The sequence below is a fragment of the Vigna umbellata genome, chromosome 7, assembly GCF_029865625.1.
Source record: "Vigna umbellata cultivar VRB3 chromosome 7, Vumbellata_1.0, whole genome shotgun sequence".
NCBI classification, from domain to species: domain Eukaryota; kingdom Viridiplantae; phylum Streptophyta; class Magnoliopsida; order Fabales; family Fabaceae; genus Vigna; species Vigna umbellata.
Genome location: NC_142171.1, coordinates 18,916,801 through 18,938,610, shown reverse-complemented (window position 1 = coordinate 18,938,610; position 21,810 = coordinate 18,916,801). Strand labels below are relative to the sequence as shown.

Genomic DNA, 21,810 nt, shown 5'->3' with positions numbered 1-21,810 from the left:
TGTTCATACACTAATTAGATGAGTATAGCGAAATTCTAACAATTCATATTAGATGAGTTTGTTCATAAGTCTTGCAACCCACATTAGACGGCTTTGTCTATATGTTGATTAGAGGAGTCTAGCAATACACTAAACGAGTTTGTTCATATACATATTAGATGAATTTATTAATATACATTAGACGAATTTTACCCATTCTTTGATTATATGAGTTTTGCAATACATATTAAATGAGTATGAGTCTGTCTATATATTTATTAGACAAGTCTAGCAATATACATTATACGAGTATGTACATATATTGATTAGATGAGTCTAACAACATATATTAGATGACTTTGTCAAATGCATTAATTAAACAAGTTTAATAATATATATTATACAATTGCTCATACAGTGGTTTATCTTTTTAACGAGTCTATCCTACATATATTTTTTTGGGTTAAATATGTTTTTCGTCCCTTAAGTATCACTGATTTTTGGGTTTAGTCCTACTCAGAACTTTGATGACTTTTAGTCCTCATAGTATTGATACTTGTAATATTAGTCCTTAAAAATGGACGACGTCAACTTTTTGTTGATCTGGCAAACGACAAGGTCACGTCTTCTGCCAGCTTCCGTCCTAAGTATCTGTCACGTTGCTTGTTTAATTTGTGGAATGAGATTAAGTGATTGACACGTGTGTGCCTGATTAAAATCAGATTACAAAAGTTGGTTTCTTCTTCGTCATCTCAGTTGGGGGCAAAGTTGGGTTCTTCTTTATCATCTCAGTTGAAGGTTGGAGTTCGTCTTGTTGAGGAGGTAAGATGATTCGTATTGTTTTGCCCTTCTGCGTGTGAATATAAGTATTGGGATTTAGGATTTGGGTGGGCACGAAAGCTGATGAAGAGATTTCTTTGTTGTAGTGAAATGAAAATTGTTATTATTTTCCTTCTGATATATCATGATGGCAGGAAAATATAAAAAAGCATCAACTTGTCTTGTTGCAATGCAATAATCAGGTAAAAAATTGTTTATGTGATAACTAACTTATTTTTGCAAATTGATTTCAGTATCACAAATAAAGGAGATAAGACTAAAGTATTTTTATCTTCCAGTTCAATGAAATGAATATTCCCTTTAGAATGAGTGCAGAGCATCATCTCGAACCTCTTTCATGGATTATGAATGGTGACACTCAAAATATAGTTTTACTTGAGGACTCAACCATGTTTCTACACAAGTGAGTTATAATGGGCAACTCCAACCTTCAATTGAGATGACGAAGAAGAACCCAGCTGTACCCCAATTGAGATGACGAAGAAGAACCCAACTTTTGTAATCTGATTTCAATCACCCACACACGTGTCAATCACTTAATATCATTCCACAAATTAAACAAGCAATGTGGCAAATACTTAAGACAGAAGTTGACAGAAGATGTGGCATTGCCGTTTGCCAGATCGACAAAAAGTTGACGTCGTCCATATTACATGTTTGAATATTATGAGAACTAAAAGTCATCAAAGTATTGAATATGGACTAAAACAAAACAAAAAATCAGTGATACTTAAGGAACGAAAATCGTATTTAACCTTATTTTTTTATGTCTCTTATATTTTTAGAAAGTCTATTCCATACTTTTGCACTTATGTTTTTACCTTTTATACTTAGAAAATATACTATTGATACGTTTACATACATTTTAATAATTTTCTAAACCTATAAATACTTTTAACATTAGATTATATTCAAAACTTAATTATAAACTTAATATATTTATTATATATTTTTTCTTAAACTCTAAATCTCTTTTAATAAATACTCAAATTTACATCAACTCATGCCTAACCATAAGTTTAAAACTAGTTTTGTGGAGAAAAGTATACCGTATGAAAGACCATGCATGCCTTGCTCTCTCTTCCTACGGAATATCTCTCTTCCCATCTTTCCAAGGATGCTGAAAGCTCTTAGCCGAAAGTTTAAATTGCATGAGGATACTTTATTCAATTGCAAAACAATGTCCACCAAACTTCAGTGGAGCATACATGTATGCATTGTATGCACATGCTTTGACCAGGATCACAGGACCGGAATCAAATAAAACCTTTAACATATTTTAATTTAAATGAACTTCAAATAGAATTTTATTTTATTTAAACAGTCACTCCCAATTTATTTCAACATTATTTCTATCAATCATATTTTATTTTAATTTAGTAACACTAATTACAAAGTTTTTCTTTTCAATAATAATTCATTTTTTATTTTGAAATAATTTAAACTAGTTATTTTTATTTAAAATGAATTTTATTTACAAAGATAAAATAAAATTGTAATTTTACAATTTCATCAATTGTTGTGTTTGGACCATAATTCTAAGAGATAAATTAGTTTTTTTATATAGAATATAAAATATTTTTCTGGTTGCTTTGCAAAAAAATATAAAAAAATTAATCTCTCTTTTGTCATCTATCTATTTTTTTTCTATCAGTATTTAGATAGTATCTATGAGGTAAAAATAAAGTTGTTATTTTCAAACTAAGAATTATATACTATTATTATTTTAATAAATATAACTAAAACATTTGAAAATGATTAAAATTCAAATAAAGAAACAAACAAATTTTAAATATATTTAGTCCTGCAACAGGTTAATTATTTTTTTTATCTCGGTCTTCGTATAATTAATATTTTTTTTAAAATAGATTTTGATAAAACTATCTTTATTTTAAATCTTGATATTTTATTTAAATAATTGTAACTAACTATGTTCAGGTCCACTGCCCAATACACTTCCATTTTGTACGCCTTTTAACGACTCTAAACTAAATCAATTTATTAATCCTAATTACTTAACTACTCTTTCGTAATCATTTATCTTAATGCTTTTATTAATCGTTTCATTAAAACGGTTATCAAACATTAAGTTATCTTTTATATTAAAAATGAAAATATATCTCGTCTATAAATATAAAATACAAATAATATATTATCTTAAATAATATTTTTAATAGACTACACATTATCTTATATAATTCTTTTTAGTGAACTATTATATAAAATGGTGTTTTTAATAGACTATATATTATCTTAAATAATATATTTATATTTTAAATAATATTTTTAGTAAACAATTTATTATCTTATATAATCTTCTTAACATATTACCTATTATCTTAAATGATCTACTTATATCTTAAATAATCTTTAGAACAATTTTATAACGATTTCCTCTAAAGTTATAAATACCTATACAAAATATCAGCATTCAACGTCACAATTCAATCACTGGAAGGAGAACAAGGAAAAGAAGGAGAAAAGAGCAACATACATAGAGGCGATTTACTTCCAAGAACACATCTATGGCGAGAAGCGTGTTTCTCATGCTATTTGCAGTAGCCACCTTGCTTCAGGGCTCCATGGCACAGACCAGACACGTGGTGGGTGATTTCGCCGGCTGGACCATCCCTCCCAGGGGTGCTGCAACCTACATCGCTTGGGTTTCTGGAAAAACCTTCGTCGTAGGGGATACTCTCAGTATGTTAATCTCTTAAATCCATCAATTAATTGGTTTATTGTGTGTTATTATTAAGATTACAAATTTATGAATCAATGTAGGCTTCAACTCAATTTTTTTTATTGATGAATTTTGCAGTGTTTAACTTTTCCAACGGCCATCACGACGTAGCCAAGGTGACGAAATCAGTTTATGACACATGCAACGGTGGGAATACCCTTTTCACCATTACCTCCAGTCCAGCGATCGTGGCACTAAACGAGACAGGGGAACAATATTACATTTGCACCTTTGGATCACATTGTTCCCTTGGTCAGAAATTGAAAATTAACGTTGTTAGTAGAGCTTCTTCCATTCCTTCTTCTGCCCCTCAACCTAGTACGAGTGGTTCTTCACCAACACCAAGCACTATGTTATCCCCAGCTCCAGGCCCATCCACTGGACCAGTTACTTTCACTGTTGGAGAGAGCTTAGGCTGGACTGTTCCCACTAACGGTGCTGCAGCTTACACATCTTGGGCATCTGGCAAGACTTTCAAGGCTGGAGACATACTAGGTAAGTCAACATGCATCATTAAATTAAACGTTTACACGATTTTAAGAGATTTATGGCTCATTTATAGTTGATCAAAGCTTGAAGCAAATAACTAACGATATCTTCTATTGTTTGTGTTTTGCAGTGTTCAACTACCGATCCAATACTCACAACGTAGAGGAAGTGAGAAAAGAGAATTTTGACTTTTGCAACTCAACCTCTCCTCTTGCCACTTACACCACAACACCCGTGAGAGTGACCTTGAACAGATCTGGTGCTCACTTCTTCATCTGTGGAGTTCTAGGGCACTGTCAAGGAGGTCAAAAACTCGCCATCAATGTCACCGACAACAATAGTAGTGCCACCTCGTCTTCCCCTGTCGCTACCCCTCCTCCAGCCGCCACCGCTCCTCCCCCCCCTTCTCCCTCAAGCTCTCTCATCCCTCTCCCACAGAACTCTGAAGCTGCATCTGTCGGACTTGTTGGAGGTTCTGCCACCCTTCTTTCACTTCTCTTGGCTTTCTTCTGTTAGAGATGTGAGATTGTAGTTAGGATTGTTTGGAACGGGTTATTCTTGTCGACTTTTATTGTATTTCAGGAATTCCCTTTTCTTTAAATTATTTTCAGGGTGACAGTAAATTTATAACTTCCTTTGTATCTTACAATTTCTTTTTTCTTTAAAGAATATACGTTTATATACATCATTTTTTTACATTTTTTTATACTATTTTTACTTATTTTTTATTTTCTTCTTTTTTAAAAAATTATAAAAGTTTATTTTTTAAGACCATTTTACCTATTTCAAATGAATATTAATGTGTATTATAATAGCTTTACTCTTTTTCTTCTTTTCCTTTCTTGTTTTATCCGATAAAATATAAAATATTTTGTGGTTACTTTGAAATATATTTTATTGTGAAAAGTGATTCCAAAATTTGAGATCTTTTATATATATTTATTGTATAATTTTACTCTTTCTAATAAATATTTATTGTCTAATACAATATAAGAAAAAAATATTAGAGAAATTACTTTCTTACTCATGTGTTTATTTTGTTGACAAAAGTAGCAATTGTTATTTGTTTTTAGGCATCTCACGCTTTAATTATTTTTTTTACTATTACATGTCTCTCTAGAAAGTTATTTAAAATAATAATCTATTAATTTATATTATATTTTTCTCTAATCACCTCATCATTTAATACAAATATATTTTCTTATTGATAACAAAGTAATGAACGATTATAAAAGAAAAAAATACAGTATAAAAAATAATAATTAATTTATTTAAATAATATTAATTTATATTATAATAGATTTCTAAACACTTGATTATTTAATATATTTTATTTTTATTTCATAAAATAGTATTATTTATGTAAGAATTTAGAAAATCGTGTTTTAGAATTGATAGTATATTTAAAATAGTGAAACTTAATTATTTTAATAATAAAAGTTTAAGATATAAGTTTTATTCTTATAGACGAGTTTTATTATCTTAAATCACACAATTTTTTTAAACGTCTTTTTTTTCAGTTTTTTTTCTTTCTCTCTAAATTTTCTAATTGTCAATTCTTGAGACAAGTTCTACACTTCTATTCAATTAGTTTTTGCAAGTTAGTTTTATGCTCTTTTCTTATTCTGTATGTTTTTCTATGAATGTAGATTATTTTAGTTTGCATATGGTGTTTGAGCTTTATTTAAGATTCTTTGTTGATGTGTGGATCTAATAGTGTGTCCTGACCGTGTTTGCGTTGTTCATAGAGCAGATACAGTTACATGTGCATTTGGAGGTGTTTTTAGGTCTATTAAGCTATTTGGTTGTCTTGTAGGCAAAGGAAGCTAAATACTCTATTTTTAAGTTATAAATGTATTGACATTTATATTTTTGCATGATTGATTGACATTATCAAGTTTGATCTATTGAAATTTGGTTTAGGTTGGATGCTTATATGTTGTTTGAATTGATTGAATTGGTGTTGAATTGAGGAATTTAGGATCTAATGAATTAAGCAACTTGGTATGTGCCATAACATTTAAAAGTTATTTTTTTTCTATCAAAGTACAAAGTTGGGAATACTAATTTGACCATTTAAACAGGTTACTTTTTCTCCAAATCATAGAATTTACTATGTTGATATCTGATATAACGCTAAACAATAGCAAAATGCTATTGAGCGCTAGTTTATTGTGCAAATCTGTGAGCATTTGAGTTGTAAGTCGTCGAGCACCAGTTTTGTACCCCTGAATGCTCATAAGTGTGAATGTTTTGCCGTTGAGCAGTAGTAAGCCACCACTGAGCATCATTTTCTATAAGGCTGAAGCATTTATGTTCCATGACATTGAGCAACATGACGGTTTCATTGAGCAAGTCTTTTTGCGAGAAGAATGAATCTAAGCGCTAGGATTACTACTAAGCGCCACATTTTGTAAAAGGTTTGGAGTTGAGCACAGGAACTTCTACGACCGTCACCTTTTGCGAGAAGACTAGTGTTGGGTGCCATTTTTGTTTGCCAATATACATGTTTTAGTTTTGTTATTCCATGGTTGTTTGAAATGAATTTACAATGTACTTGATGCATGTTTAAGTGTGCATGGTGTTTATTCATGTATGAAAATGTGGTAATGGTGAGTATGGTATATGTGTTGGTGTGATTCCATGAATTTTGTGGGAAGATTCTATGGTAACATTCATCAGTGTATGTATTGATATATTACTATTGAGAGTTATTCTGTCACTCTAATAATCATCTAATCTCAAGCAGAGAATAGTGCGATATGTGGTGAAAGGTGCAAGAGTATCTAGTCTAGGAGCTTTACATTGGTCAAAGATGGTTGACGGACTAACCTTGTGTATGGTAGCTTGGGTGGATAAGTTGTTCCACTACCACTAGTGTGAGTATTGATATGTGATAGGATTGTTTTACGTGTGTTAAAATCTCTTGTATGGTTGTTATTTTCGTACATTAGCTTATTATTTCTTCGATGTTTGTTTCTGTCTATGTGTTTTTCATGTTTGCAATGATCACCTAAATTGTATGAGCAGATGATGAGGTAGCGGTTGATCTAGTTCAAGAAGATGGTGATGATGTAATATAGGTTTAGGATGATCTTGCTATGCATATGTTATCTTTTGAAAACATTATTATGCTTTTGACTTAATATAATAATATCTTTAGCTATATAGGACCTTTTAATATGTATATTTTGTTAGAATTATAGGATCAATATATCTCAACCAAGAAAGGGGTGAATTGGTTTAAAACTGGTTTTACCTTTCTTGAAAAGTTCTAGTGTGTAAAATTTGTTTAAGATGAACTTCTCAACCTTTTAAATATTTAACAGATTAGGAAGAAAATAAAATGAAGTAAACCACACAAGATTTTATACTAGTTCAACTCTTAAAGAGTTTACATCCAATATTCATCCAACAACTTAAGTTGGAAGGACATCCACTATATAAGAATGTTAAGATTATAGATTTACAAGATCTTCTATGTAATCTAAATCTTTAACAAAAACAATTAACTCCTTAAGATGAGTCTACACACACTCACACCAAGAACCTTGCCTACACAGCAAAGGACATAGTATTCAAGCAGATGCTTCTTAACTCTAATGTAGGTATTATAGAGAAAACTGAAACTAGATTCTTCTTAGCTCTTTCGCTTTATTCTAGCAAGTTGTAGCCTTGATTTTCCTCAATTGATGTTTTTCTTTCCAAGAATGCTCAAAGGATGTTCTTGTTTAACAAATGAATGCTCTTGTGACATTTTTTGTACTTGGAAAAGGAGCCAAACACACACACACACACATACATACATATATATATACACACACATACATACATACATACATATATATATATATATATACACACATATATATATATATATATGTATGTACATATAGCAAAGACACAATACTGTCTGTTTTAATCGATTAGGTAAATAACTTAAATCGATTAAAACAAAGAACTTGTGATAGAGGACTATCCCTTCATCCTATAGAAGAAGAACTTGAGGAATAGCCTTTACAATTCAAAGGACTTATGACAAAGTCAAGGACTAAACAGTTGGAAGAACAAATCTCCTCTAGACTCATGATACTCCATGAAGATTGGAATTCAAAAGACATGAAGATCATGGCTTGGAACTCACCCCATGATCACTCCTAATTGACTTGATTTTCAATTCTTTTCATTTTGACTAACAGATACAAATTTCCTAAAAACCTTTAGGATATCACGTTTAGATAAGATAAAGAAAGTCCAAGTAAATCTAGGGAAGTCATCAACAAGTACTAATGCAGAGTAATTTCCTCCTATACTTCTTATTCTAGATGGGCCAAACAAGTCCATATGTATTAATTCATCAAAGATGTGTTTTCAAAGTCAACCATGCAAATGTTTTGGTATATTTTACCAATAAAAACTAATTCATCAGATGATGCATAACAGATCAATGATTTACTTCAAAGGTAAATTTTAAGCATTTGTCACATAGCAACACATTTTCAATTTCAAATGGAGTTCTTACCTTTTCGGTGCTAAGGATTTTACTTTTGTTATTGTCACCGTATGTGACATGACCACTAGTTTGTAGGATATATTGCTGCTTCCATCTTTAGTCACATTACTTGAACCGTCACTATTTAGGTATCATATACACTTATTTCCTTTTTTTATTATTCTGCAACACGGAAACAGTTGATACTTACCCGTTAAAATGTGTTGAAGTATTTATATATATATATATATATATATATATATATATATATATATATATAATTTAAAAAAGGGGAAATTTGCATTTGTTGAAGTAACAATTGAGAATAAGTTGTGAAAGGATCTTTTGCGATAAATTTTTGTTTTTAGGGAGGGAAAGTGGATCAACTTATGAAATTTTATTGCATTAATTTGACATTCATTGATGCTATTAAAGTTGGGTAATAGAGTACTTTTGAAACTGAAAAAGAAGGAAGTTCTGAAATAATGGAACACCACCTCCAGCCTCTCTCGAATGGCCGACCATACCATGATCACATGCTAACGTTGTCCTCTCCTTTTCGCTCCCATGTTCACGGTTTCGTGTGACTACACAACATTAATGGTGTACCTCATTATTCTAAGCTCTTATATAGTGTATAGTTTTCTTTCATCTAATATTGGTAAGGAGATAAATAAAACTTTGATAAAGGACTAACCTGAGATAGTGTTTGAACAATTGACCTAATTAACTACTTTCATATATAAATTAGAATTGAGTCTAAAGAAAGATACTAATATTCTACAATATATAATAAGGTTAATCAAGTTTAAATTTCGTTTGAGAGAAGTGCGTTTGTTAGATTTTTTTATTAAATATAGTTCTCAAAATTATATTTAAACTCACTGGTTCAATTGATAAAACCTGTCAATTTTGATGGATATTTTATATCTGATCAGTTATAATCTAAAATAAAACTATCCAATCCATGACTTCTTATCAATTTTAGTTAGAAGACATCGATATTCAATGTCCAGATTGGGATATCCGATCTCCTGTGCCCAGTATATTATTATGTTAAGATTATTAACCTTAGAAGAGTTAGAAGGTTTTTAGTCCTTAAAAAAAAGTCACAATGTCATTTAATAGATTTAATGGTTCATATTTACTTCATAGAAGGGAAATTTTTCAAAGATCCAAATGCATGAATTTTTCTTTAGAAACCTAATAGCCAACCCACAAATTTGGCAGGGACCAAATTAGGTAATTAATAGAGAAAAATTGGCATTATAAAATAAAATTAAAGAAAGAAATTAGTTAAATATAATAAATAGTCATCAAATTATGTTTCCCTAGACTTTTTTATCTCTCAAAGATGGTTCAACACTGAGAAAGCAGCAATTAAATAATGCAGCATTATAACAAAATTTATTTGAAATTTAATTAAGCTTCATGATAAATTTAAATATTTTTAAATGAATTTGTACTTAAAAATGTGACAAAGTTTCCTGGTTAGTGTAGTTGATAATGTGAAATATCATGAAAGCGTAACAATCTCATCATCAACATATTTTGGATAAAAATAATAAAAGTCACTTTTAATTCATTTTACACTACCTTTAATATTATTTTATATTAATTACAAAATCTCACATTTTTTTACTAAAAATAAAAATAAATAAATAAGGTAAGAAAACAAAATAATAGTCTCATAATAACGAAAAAATCAAATTATAAAAAAACTAAATTAAAAACAAAAAATTCGAAGTACAGCAAACCAAAAATTTAATAAAAGTTTAATTGAAAATATAAATTTATGAAATTCTTTCAAACTTATTAAACTTTTCTTCTATCATAAAATCACATCTTGATACACTTGCCCAACACGGTAACATACGAGTAATCACATCTCAGCAAATTTCTAACTCATCTAAATTGTGGTCACAATCTTTAATATTATGAAAAATTGTTGACAAACACAGATAATGCAGCACAGTTACGATCATGATGATCACAAACTTCAAAATCCTTCAAGTTGCGACCACAATTGCAGTTATGAACCGTTTCCCATGATGGACATAAGCACCAAGGCTGTGGTGAATTTTCCTAACTCTTATTAAACTGGTCTTACAGGAGTCTACAGTAGAAGACTACATCTGCAATCATGCTTGATGCACCACAACAAATTCCTCAGTCATAGTAACTTCAAAAGAAAAAGATGATTCAATATAGTACAAAAAATTCAAATATGCTTGCGCATTGATTAAATCTTCATCATGAAGCTGGAAGACCAGGCACAAAAATTGGCACTCCCAGAACTGTGTTTTTAACACTCTCCCTTTGGAATCAATTCATGCTAAACTTCTACTTCTAGTTATGTCTAGGTAGATAGCACAGGCTGCTCAGATGGTTCCTCTGCCTGCAAACTCTCATAGTACTTCACAAGAACATTCCACCCACTTGGACACATGAAACCTTCTGGTGGGTTCTCCCCGCTTCTCGCAAAAGCCCGCATCTACAAACATAAATCATCAAAGAAACCATGAAAATTTGTAAAGAAATGTTGCTCAATTGTCAAAGGATTTCAGAAACTAAACTTGATGATACATGTTATATTGGAGTGTAAAAGTTTGATTCTATTCACAGAACCAGCATCTCAATATCTTGCAATTAACATGTTATAATTGAAGGACAGGGAATCAAATACCTTGGTTCCAGAAATAAAGAGGAAATCTTTAGCACGGGTTGGGTCAAAAAATGCCATCTTATTAACCTTTGTGTCATAAGCTGCCACCTGTAATTTAAAAATGGCATACAAGAAAACAGGTATTATCAGACATATATCTATGGTCCAAACAGTCACAGAAGAAAACAAACAATTCCGCATCATAATGGTAGGTAGTATATATTATCAGACATATATCTATCGTCCAAACAGTCACAGAAGAAAACAAACAATTCAGCATCATAACGGTAGTTAGTATATTAAGCTTAAGTGAACAACTTTCTACATATATGAACAAAACAATGTTATTTCTCATCCCAAAAACAAGTCATGGTATGCATGACTAAGTAGTTGATTACTTGATTTAATTGAGTATCAGCTTGAAAGAAACTAAGTACAAAATACTAAGCAAAACATCATGCAGAAGATAGCATTGAAAGAAGGTAACTCTCACTGGATTAAGAAGCTATAGGCACATGTAAAAGTAATACTTCTTACCCTGAATGGCAAAATGTTAAGCTTCTCCAAACCAGGAGCCATGCTAAGAACCTTCTTTCCATGATCAGGGTCATACAAATCCCTTTTCTCAGTTGGGTGACCCATACCTGCTGGATCACGACCAACAATATAGAAGTTTGCACCTGCATTTATGCGTGCCTTGGCATGCCACTGTACTTCAGTTGGACCAGCATAATGCATAGGCGATGGAAATATGGCAACTATGGTAGTCTCGGGATCAAGAACTCCATCTTCCAGGACCTAAGCATAAACACAAAAGGATTTGAGGATAAAATTCCATGGATTTTTCAATAATAAAATGAATAGATTTCTGAAAATGCACAACAGTTTAATCACTTCCAAGGTCATTTCTGAGCATACATTGATACAGAACATTCTCATTCACATTAACATTACGGTTACTCTAGGAATTACCTTACTATGTTGCTCCATCCTAACATCCAAGGGAACATCATCAACCTTTGTGAATCCTCCAAGAGGATGAAGCAGTAAAATTGGATTTTTGTAGCCCATTTCCAGAAGGCGTTTGCGAGTATCATTCATTAACAAGGCATGGCCATTGTGCACAGGGTTTCTTAACTGGAAGGCAAAAACTGCATCGGCTTCACGTTTGTCAAATTCGTCTCGGAGTTGTTTGGGAGAGAGCCTGTAGTCATCAAGACCATCATTATATTTGATAGGTTTCAGCACTTCCAAATCTCCTCCAATAAGCCAATTTCCAGCTCGAGTGATGACCTCCTCAACATAAGGTAATCCAGGAGCAGTGGTTCCCCAAGTTCTAGCTATTCTCTCTTCCTTGTTATGCTTGTAGATTTCAACACTGCATAGGAGATTAATGGTTAATCACAGCTAAGAGAGGCCATGACAGAAATTTACTTACATAGCTAATGTACTTCAACAATCTTATTTTCAAAATAACTTTATGGCTTACAGTTAAAACAAACCAGAAGACTGAAACTGAAGAGAACATTAATCATCCAGGTACTAAAATGTGAGACTTATGAAAATACAAGAAGTTAGGAAAGGTCAATATTTCTTAACAATTTTCATAAGTCTTTCCCTCAGTTATTTAAGGTCTCCCCTACACAGACAAGATCTTCTCATCATGATAGTTTTTTCCCTACACATAGAAAAAAATGAATGTAGATCTCAATCTGGTTTTTAACAGGGTATTGTGACAACATAATTTTATAAAGATGAGGACTTTGTGAGAAGAACTGGTTCCATTTATGGTCATCTCAGATTTTAACTGAGCCACTTCATAACTTGGTAGCAAGAGAGGAGGCTCAGCAAGACTTTCTTGCCTTTCAGGAATTTGAAGCAGAACCTAAGACCTTTCATCTCAGCTAGACCATTCCAAACTCAAATTCATGTCTCTAAACAATGGAGACTAGATAGTGATACTTCAGATCACCTATTTGAAATCATTCCAAGACTATTTGATACTTTTGGACTTCCAACCCTATTGAAACATGCCATTTTTTAAGGCCCAATTCCCTTTCCACATATCATCCAAAGACAGTGAAATGGATTGCCACACTGTTTATGAACAAGTTCTAACACAGGAGATATCTCCACAACACAATGCCAGCTGCAGTTTGTTGCCACCTGCACTAGGGGATCGGAATGGAAGCAATTCCCATCCTAGCTCAGCAAGTTTGGCATTTCAACATTTTAACATTTGAGGATAAAAAGTTTTAATTTGACTAAGATGGTTCAACATATAATTTCTGTTACCTTTCACTCATCCTTCCGTAGAGCTTACTGTTCAGTTTTACAATAGCCATTTACATTAATGTTCACAAATCATCTACCAGCGCATATTTCTGGCAGCTGACCAATCCCCTTTCTTGGGGGTTTCAAAAAATTTCTTCAACCAACCCCTTCTGCAATGGCAATTTCTTCAAAAATTTCTGCAATGGTATCTGTTCCTTTCACAATTTTACTCACTAAACTATCCCACCAAAATTCACACAAAACACCACAATTGAACGATCAACAAGAAATTAAACACCAACCAGAAACAAAAATACGCCATCAGACTAACTAACCTTCGAAGAATTGCAACAAAATCTCCATCAGGCCCCAGCAACGCCACATGCGAAGAGGACCCAATTCTCCCTTTGGTATCGTCATCAATGGCCAACACAATGGGAAGGGACATGTTCACGAAAGAACCATCCTTGACCCTAAGGGAATTGAAATGCAAACTCTGAAGATACTCATCCTCCCTCATGAACCCTCTCAAGGGACTAGCCCACCCTTCCCCCACCACATGCACCCACTCAAGATCAATCCTTGTGAGCTGCACCTTGGGCAGCGTCTCGGCCTCAATGATCTTAGCACCCCTCACACTCTCAGGCACCACAAGATCCACCAATGCCCCCCCATCAGGCTCTATCAGAGAACTCTTGACCATGGCACCACACTGCACTCTTGGCCTAACTCTACACGCGGGGATGATCAAAGGGTTGGTGCTATAAATGGGCTTGGGACGAATCTTGGCGTTGTAGCAACAAGTTTCGAAAGTTGTTACCTTTTTTGCATGGTGGTGGTGGGTGAGGTGGGAGGAAGAAGATGAAGCCAAGTGTAGCTTGATGGTTAGACTTAGAGACATGCTATAGAAGGAAAATGGAGTGTTGTTGGAGAGAGAAAGAAGTAAGGCTGTGAAGAGAAGGGAAAGTGAGAAACGAACGCGTGTAACGTGGGGAACACAGAAGCAAAACCAAGGAGTGTTATGGTATTATGGTGTGGCACAGTTTCAGTGGCAACCACTACCTATGAATATGGCGAACATGTTGGAGTGATAAGGCCACGCAAGTGGGTTCGTATGCCTTTTTGAGTGTGTGGACGAGAAAATGGTGGCAGTCATTGCTGCTGCAACTGGGGACCATGATTTGTACTTAAAGCCTCAAAGCTAAAGGTAGAACCGTTCCTTGTTCAAACCGCACCAAACTCAAAATTCAATCACTTGGTATGTGCTCACTAAAACAAGGACAAGGAACAGAAACAAGTTAGACTACTATGTTAGACTTAAATATTTTTAGAAATATACTATGCTGTTTTTTTTATATCGAATTATATTATGCATAAAATAATAATAATAATAACAATATAAAAATATGTGTAATTACTAATACACATTCTTAGGTTGATAGACATTTTAAATTTTGTGATGAATAAATATTTGCAAACATAAACTATTTAAGATTTATGATAAACAACTTATTATGATCCAAATATTTGTTTGTCTATTCTAAGAAAATAAAAAAGTAAAAATTGGAAGAGAAGATGTTACAAAAAATATTAATATTAATAATAAAAATAAAATTTTAAAAATTAGTTTTATGTAATATTAATTGTTTGGTTGGTAATATGAAATTAGTGTAATTTAAATAAAATCATAACGATGATAATAAAAATATTTAAAGCTTTTAATTGTTAACTTTTTCCAATCATTAGTTACGTTATCAAATAAAAAAGCATGTTAAATTACTAATAATATTTACTGTGATAATAAAATAAATACTTTTCCTCTATTGCCCTTATTGTTTCATTCTATACAACGGGTGCACAAAAGGTTTAAATTGATTTGTTTCTTAATTTATATATATACAGAGAACCTCCTTAATTAAATAAGAATTAATTTTCATCTTAAATGATCATAAATGTATATTAATTATTTTTCATATAAAAATGGTAACTTCTTTCTTGATCGTGAAATGTGGGGAATACGTCCTTAAATATTATAACTTTTTTTTTCATTTTTGTTAATATATTAAAAGTTTAACTAAGTTTAAAGTTTGACTAATTGTGATATTTTTAATTGTGTCTTTATTATATTTATTTATTTATTAAATATTTAAAAAAAATTATACTTTTTTATTGATATTAAAAAATCAATTTTTTAGGGAAAAAATTGTAGATAAAATATTAAATTCGTCGCAAAATTAGATATTACTAAGTAATTACATATAAGTACATTTACACATAGAAATAATTTTGTCAGTACTATATATGGAATAATCCACGGGTAATGACCAGGAGTATTTTCCAGCATCAAAGGGCATATAAAATATTGTAAACATCTGTATGTACGAAAATATCACCAATATGTAACAAACACGTGGATTACCGAAAATAAATCTGTATGTATAGCAAAATATTTGAGGAATATTAAAATACTTAGCAATAATTCCTTGGTAAAAAAAATATTTGTCGGTATAACATCTGTTAATTAGAAAAAAATATATTTATTTTTGTTTGGGGATTTGAATATATTTTTAAGATTCAATTGTAATAAAATAAAATTTTATCAACGCATCACCAATGTAATGACATTCAAATTTTACCAACATGTAACTAATTCAAATAAAGTTGGTCCACATGTCAGAATCCAATGAAACTCTAACAAAACATAATTTAACTAATATCGGGTAATCTAAATCAAGTTATAACGACGTATAATCCAAACCAAGAGCTAAAAACATATAATCTATAATCAAGTGCTAACAATTGATAATACAAAATTAAGCTATAAGAAAATATAATATAAATCAAGTTCTAACAAAACATAATCTTAATGCTAACACAATTTAAAAAGTTCAAAATTAAAACTAAATGTCTAATAATTAGAGTAATTAGGTCTATATTAGTGATGGTCTTGGTGTTTTTCTTTTTTATTTTGTTGTGGTTCCTTTTTATATTGTTGAGGTTGTTTTTTTTGTTGAAATATGGTTTGTACATCAAGATGGAAGGAAAAGAAGGATAATACTGTTGTAATTAGAGACTTAAAAACTCAATTATATTTTATAATGAATTTTTTATTTTAGTTGAATATGTGAAGTATAAAGTAGACTTAAACTTTCTTGATACGTGACTTTCTATTCATATTTAAAAGCATGAACAAGTTTTTTATCTTCGTATATTTGACTTTTCACTTATAACAAGAACTATTTCCCTTATTCTTTCTTTCTATGAAAGATTTATGTGTGTTTACTTACATGTGTATAATATTAAAAAAAATATTAGACTTATATGTGTCCTTCTAGATCATTCATCAACAAATTTATTACTAAACATTCACATATGAGTTTACTTTAAAACTTCATTAATATGGTAGGTAACTCAAGTTTTTCTTTTACAACCAACATCAGTAATATAAGATGTTATAAGAAAAAAATACAATTTCTCTTTTTTATGTACTTACCATGTGAACCACATGCTCACATATACTAATTTTTCGTTTGTGTATAAATTGTCACATATTCTAAATATTGATTTTGTTGGACTTGTGAATAGTTTGCACAATATGAAGAAGAATTTCACTTCAATAGTAGTGAGTTCAAAACCTCATCAAACATCCAATTTCGACGTCTTTCCAATTATATGTGTTATCATAAACATCTTAGATAGTCTATACAAGTCTCTTTTAAGTGAAAAATCTTTTTATCCTTATTAATAAGTCCTCAACAAATTGTTTCTATATCTTGTATAAGAAGAACATGTCAAAAAGATAGTTCAATAACTAATTATTTTACTTTCTCATTAAATTTAGGTGAACTTACAAATCAAAATTGTCCTGAACCATTGAAATTTCATATTAATATCATGTTTTAATACACTTGGTTTAAGGTTGGTTAAATCTTAGAAGATAGTGTTAATGTTATGGTGTGCATTTATTTTATCATTAAAAACATAATCATTACCATGAAGACATTCTACAACTTTCATTTCATTCAAAGAGATCCTTGATGTGTTTTTCATTAATAGGACTCAACAGATAGATGATTCTAATAAAAAAAATATTTTTATGTCTAGTTAAAGTTAGCTTAATAACATATATACATTTAGGTATCTTGCATTTATAACATACATAATTTTTTTTTATCTTTTTATTTTATCTCTTTATCCTCATATCTACACCAAATTTCTTCTTCTTCTTAAATATAATATTATATAAACATAAAACATCTACTAAATTTAAAATTAATCAAACATATAATATAAACAAAAAAATCATAAAATTCACATTGAAGATAAACAAGGACATTCTTACCTAAAAATGATTGATTTCCTCCAAAATCAATTATGCATGCACTATAGCAAGAGGATGAGTAACCTGAAGGTAAAAAACATATTTGGAGGAAAAGATATTTTCCAATAAATCATACACAAGAATGGTTAAAAATGAAACTTTTAGTCACCGGTAAAAGCTTTAACTCGTACAAAATAGTTGTTATTGTGGAAAGAAAACTTCACATAAAGGAGAGTAGAAATGAGGCTACACTTTTTCTTAAACACGTTTACGTCTCACCTATAAACATCAAACGTAAAAAAATGTTTTTATGTTTGATGCTTATAGATCAATCATAAACTTAGGTTTGTTGTATGCATGTCAAACATAAATATTAACAATTTAATTACAAAAATATCATTAAACATTTTTTAGGTATGTTATTTATATGTTAAACGCAAATTCAATGATGTAGGTAAACTGTTTTTGTATTAGTAAGAATAAAATACTAGTTAAATGAAATTATATTTCTTGAATACTTGAAAGGAAATAACTACTGCAACAAGAAAAGTTGTGGACAAATGCAAACCTTATTCAATCTAAATTGTAAAATCAAATGACAATTTCTCAAAATTATGTTTGTTCTCATGTAGTTTTTTAGAAATATAGAATCAATGCACGTAATACATACGGACAAATGAAATTAAGTTTAACTTTAGCATGTATAAGTCACACTTCAACAGGGTACAATAACGATGACAGGGTAATAATTGTTAATTTTATACTTGTGTAATCAAAATGATATGTCAGTTGTTATAGTTTTGATTTACCTAATGTTAATTTCAATATTGGTTTCAAACATTTCCAGCTTAGAACAGATACAAAATACAAACATTAATACAACAACTAATCATAGACAAATTGATGTCGTAGTTAGTGAAAAATATAGCTAAAATCATTCGTAACATAATAACTTGTAAGCAACCTATAATTTTTTAAATCAAATAATGAGTTAGTGTAATTCGAGAATAAAAATGAATCTTTAATACTCTAGTAAACATGCACCATAAATATGAAACATACTTATTGTAATTTGATCCCAACAAAACTTAAAACTTGACATTCTTTTTTCCTTGTGTTTGGATAACTCATTTTATAATTGCAAAAAATTGAAAAATAAGTGATATTTGAATTATTTAATTTAATTATCTCTTTCTTAACTATTTTATTTTGATAAAGAAATTAAAATAGCTTACATTGGAACCTTTTTTGTTTCCATAAAATAATCGAATTTCTCATTTAAAATAAAATTCAATTTTAAAAATATTAATTTTAAAGTATAAAATTTTAAAATTAAACTTTCAAGAACATATTAGTCAAATTTAAATATTCAAGCAATATATAATATTTTTTTAATATATATGTGTGGAGAGAGAGATAAGTTGCGAAATTTCAATTTCCTCCTTTCTTTTTTTTAGTGAAATTCAAATTTCATTGTTTTATTTATTTAAAGTATCTTCTAAAAATTCTAAATTTTAATTTTCTTTTAATTTCTTCATTCAAAACAATAATTTTAATTCAATAAATTTTAAATTCATCAAATAAATAATTACTTTTTTTAAACTAACTTATTCAAACAAATTTAAGGATGACAAACATTAATGATGGCACCCAAATGTTCTTTTAGAGTAAGATAATGAAAGCAGGATAAAAAATAGTTTATTTGATGATAGTTGATATTTTGTTTTAATAAATATGAAAACTTTTTGCAAGGTGTAAAACATTTTATCCTTTGATTAAATAAATGTCATTTTAGACTTCTATTTTTGTGTTACTCTTTACGTTTACTTTAAGGTACAATACAGGAATAAATTATTTATTTAATATATCTTTTTAAATAAATGTATATTAAGATAGTGTTTTACTTATCTTATTGCTACCTTTTTCTTAAAGAAAAAGGGGAAAAACTTAGCCAAAACACTTTTTTTATCTAAGGTTTCTTAAAATACATAAACAACTTTTGTTAAAAGATAAAAATCCATAAAAATAAGGAACTATTAAAATTCTGTGAGTGACTGAATGATGGGTTATTACCCATGATTTGATTTTCCTATTGCCATTTCTCTTACAATAAGGATGATGAAAATTAAATTTAGAATTTCATATAAACTATCATCAAATTCCACTATAATTCATTGGATTTACTTTAATGTGTATTTGTATTTTTTAAAATTTGAAAAACTAATTTGAATTATTATTAAATGTTGTAATTAAAATGTTATAAAAGAAATAAATTTTAAAATAAATTTTAATTTATCATATGTATGTATTTTATGTGGGCTATATTAAAAAGTATAAATCAAATAAGAATATGACAACAAAGTTAGTTGTTATGATGCAATTGTAAAGTAAAATTTAGTTGAAAATTATTTACCACGTGTTGAAAAATAATTAAACTAAAAATAATTTAAAAAAAATCTGTATAATAAATAGAGAATTTCATTATATATTATAAACTATTTATTTTTCAAAAAGAATCACGAAATTATTTGCCGTTGGGTATACCTAATTATACAGTTTACGGTTTTAATTATTATTTTTCTTACCGTTATTTTTTACGAGACAAATTTTAATCATCATTTAAATTAATAGAAAATATATTTCTGTATTTTTTTTTCATATAAGACTTATCGATATATTTAATTACATTCATTTTATAGTCTCTTCTTTTTATTTTATTCTTTCATTCTCTTTCACTTTTTCTTCTATGTTCTTCTTTATCTTTTTTTCACCCTTCTCACCACTTCACGTGGGTTGTGTGAAAACGACGTCTAGCATATATTCTTCATAGTTGAAAATGATAAATGAAAATGACAAAACAAATTTTGTGGGATTCTGCTATTTTATTTTTATTCTGAAAAGTAAAGCAAATAAATAATGTTGAATCGTTCTAACTTATTTCCTTAATTATATTAATTAATAAAAATATTAATATTTTATTTGTATTTCAATGTGTTCGATATGTTTATTTTTGTTACGCCTTTATTTAAAGTTTAGTTTATTATAGTCCGAAAAATAGTATTACAAAGGAAAAAAATCAATTTCAATTGTATTTTTTCTTATTCAAATTTTACTCATTTTTGTAAGACTTAAATTTTTAAATGGTTGCATAATATAAATCAATAAATAGATTATAGATGCTTTATTTTATTGGAAATTTCAACTCTCTAAATTTCTTTTCTGTAAACACTTTAGAGTAAAAAGATAATAAAAATACGTGTTGTCACGCCCCAATAATTACTCCGCTGAGTCACCACTGTGCTCCCATAAATGCACCGTGACACGCACACCATCCCATTAAAACGCACTCACCCTCACACTGCATGCATGCTGACAAGTGTTACTTTGGAACGTTCTAAAACGTTAATGGACTCCAAGTGGCAGCAGGCGGTTGGACGATCGTCCTGTGTGGGGAAAGATTTGATTTTCTGAAAAACACTCTTCACATTCCTCTGCACGCTTCATCTTCTTCCTCAAACTTTTGATTTCCAGATTCTCTGCCTTCTCTCTAGAACCTCCACCTTCTCTCTACCATAACTCACTTTCTTCTTCTCCGATTACGTTTCAGAGACCACAGAGACGTTCCCTGCACCGTGAGCTTCACCTTGAACCGAACCATTTCCAGTTCTGGTAAGTTTCACTTGAACGCTCGTCTCTGGAATTTCTGCAAACAGTACTCATCTGCATGCATGGGCGTGAACTCAGTTCTTTCGTTTTCTTTTGTAAATGTTAGTTGAAGAGTTTAAGAGGAACGTTGAGAATAGAAAGTCACCTTGGACGAGTAGAAACCACTCATCTTAGAACGTTCACTACTGAATCCGGGTAAGGGGAGCTTATTAAATTTAATTCTTGCGTTATGCTGTGTTGTATGAACGATCAGTGATGTTGCACTGTGTTAAATGTATGTTCTGTAAATAGTATTGAGTATGAATTATGATATCAGATTATACTATATGATTTTGATGAGGAAA

General features: G+C 30.1%; 2 protein-coding genes across 2 annotated transcripts; one reads left to right on the top strand and one right to left on the bottom strand.

Moving 5' to 3' along the window:
- The first annotated feature begins 3,324 nt into the window (after nucleotides 1–3,324).
- On the top strand, nucleotides 3,325–4,564 carry LOC124822043 (blue copper protein-like). The gene is made up of 3 exons (XM_088093756.1): nucleotides 3,325–3,519; nucleotides 3,638–4,054; nucleotides 4,179–4,564. Exons 1-3 carry the CDS (start codon nucleotides 3,345–3,347, stop codon nucleotides 4,562–4,564), a joined length of 978 nt encoding a protein of 325 aa, XP_087949882.1. The 5' UTR covers nucleotides 3,325–3,344.
- Nucleotides 4,565–10,611: 6,047 nt separating this feature from the next.
- Nucleotides 10,612–14,610, bottom strand: LOC148195308 (ATP sulfurylase 2-like). The gene is made up of 5 exons (XM_088095437.1): nucleotides 13,815–14,610; nucleotides 12,178–12,583; nucleotides 11,743–12,003; nucleotides 11,227–11,313; nucleotides 10,612–11,034 (listed from the first exon to the last, which is right to left on the bottom strand). Exons 1-5 carry the CDS (start codon nucleotides 14,378–14,380, stop codon nucleotides 10,900–10,902), a joined length of 1,455 nt encoding a protein of 484 aa, XP_087951563.1. The 5' UTR covers nucleotides 14,381–14,610; the 3' UTR covers nucleotides 10,612–10,899.
- Between the last annotated feature and the right edge of the window lie 7,200 nt (nucleotides 14,611–21,810).

Excerpts from the sequence above, each read along its gene's own strand:
- LOC148195308 (XM_088095437.1), bottom strand. The coding sequence starts at position 14,380 with ATGTCTCTAAGTCTAACCATCAAGCTACACTTGGCTTCATCTTCTTCC. Across the intron at positions 12,584-13,814 it reads TTTGTTGCAATTCTTCGAAG|TGTTGAAATCTACAAGCATA; the intron begins GTTAGTTAGTCT and ends TCTCCTATGCAG. Across the intron at positions 12,004-12,177 it reads GGATGGAGCAACATAGTAAG|GTCCTGGAAGATGGAGTTCT; the intron begins GTAATTCCTAGA and ends GTTTATGCTTAG.
- LOC124822043 (XM_088093756.1), top strand. The coding sequence starts at position 3,345 with ATGGCGAGAAGCGTGTTTCTCATGCTATTTGCAGTAGCCACCTTGCTT. Across the intron at positions 3,520-3,637 it reads CGTCGTAGGGGATACTCTCA|TGTTTAACTTTTCCAACGGC; the intron begins GTATGTTAATCT and ends TGAATTTTGCAG. Across the intron at positions 4,055-4,178 it reads CAAGGCTGGAGACATACTAG|TGTTCAACTACCGATCCAAT; the intron begins GTAAGTCAACAT and ends TGTGTTTTGCAG.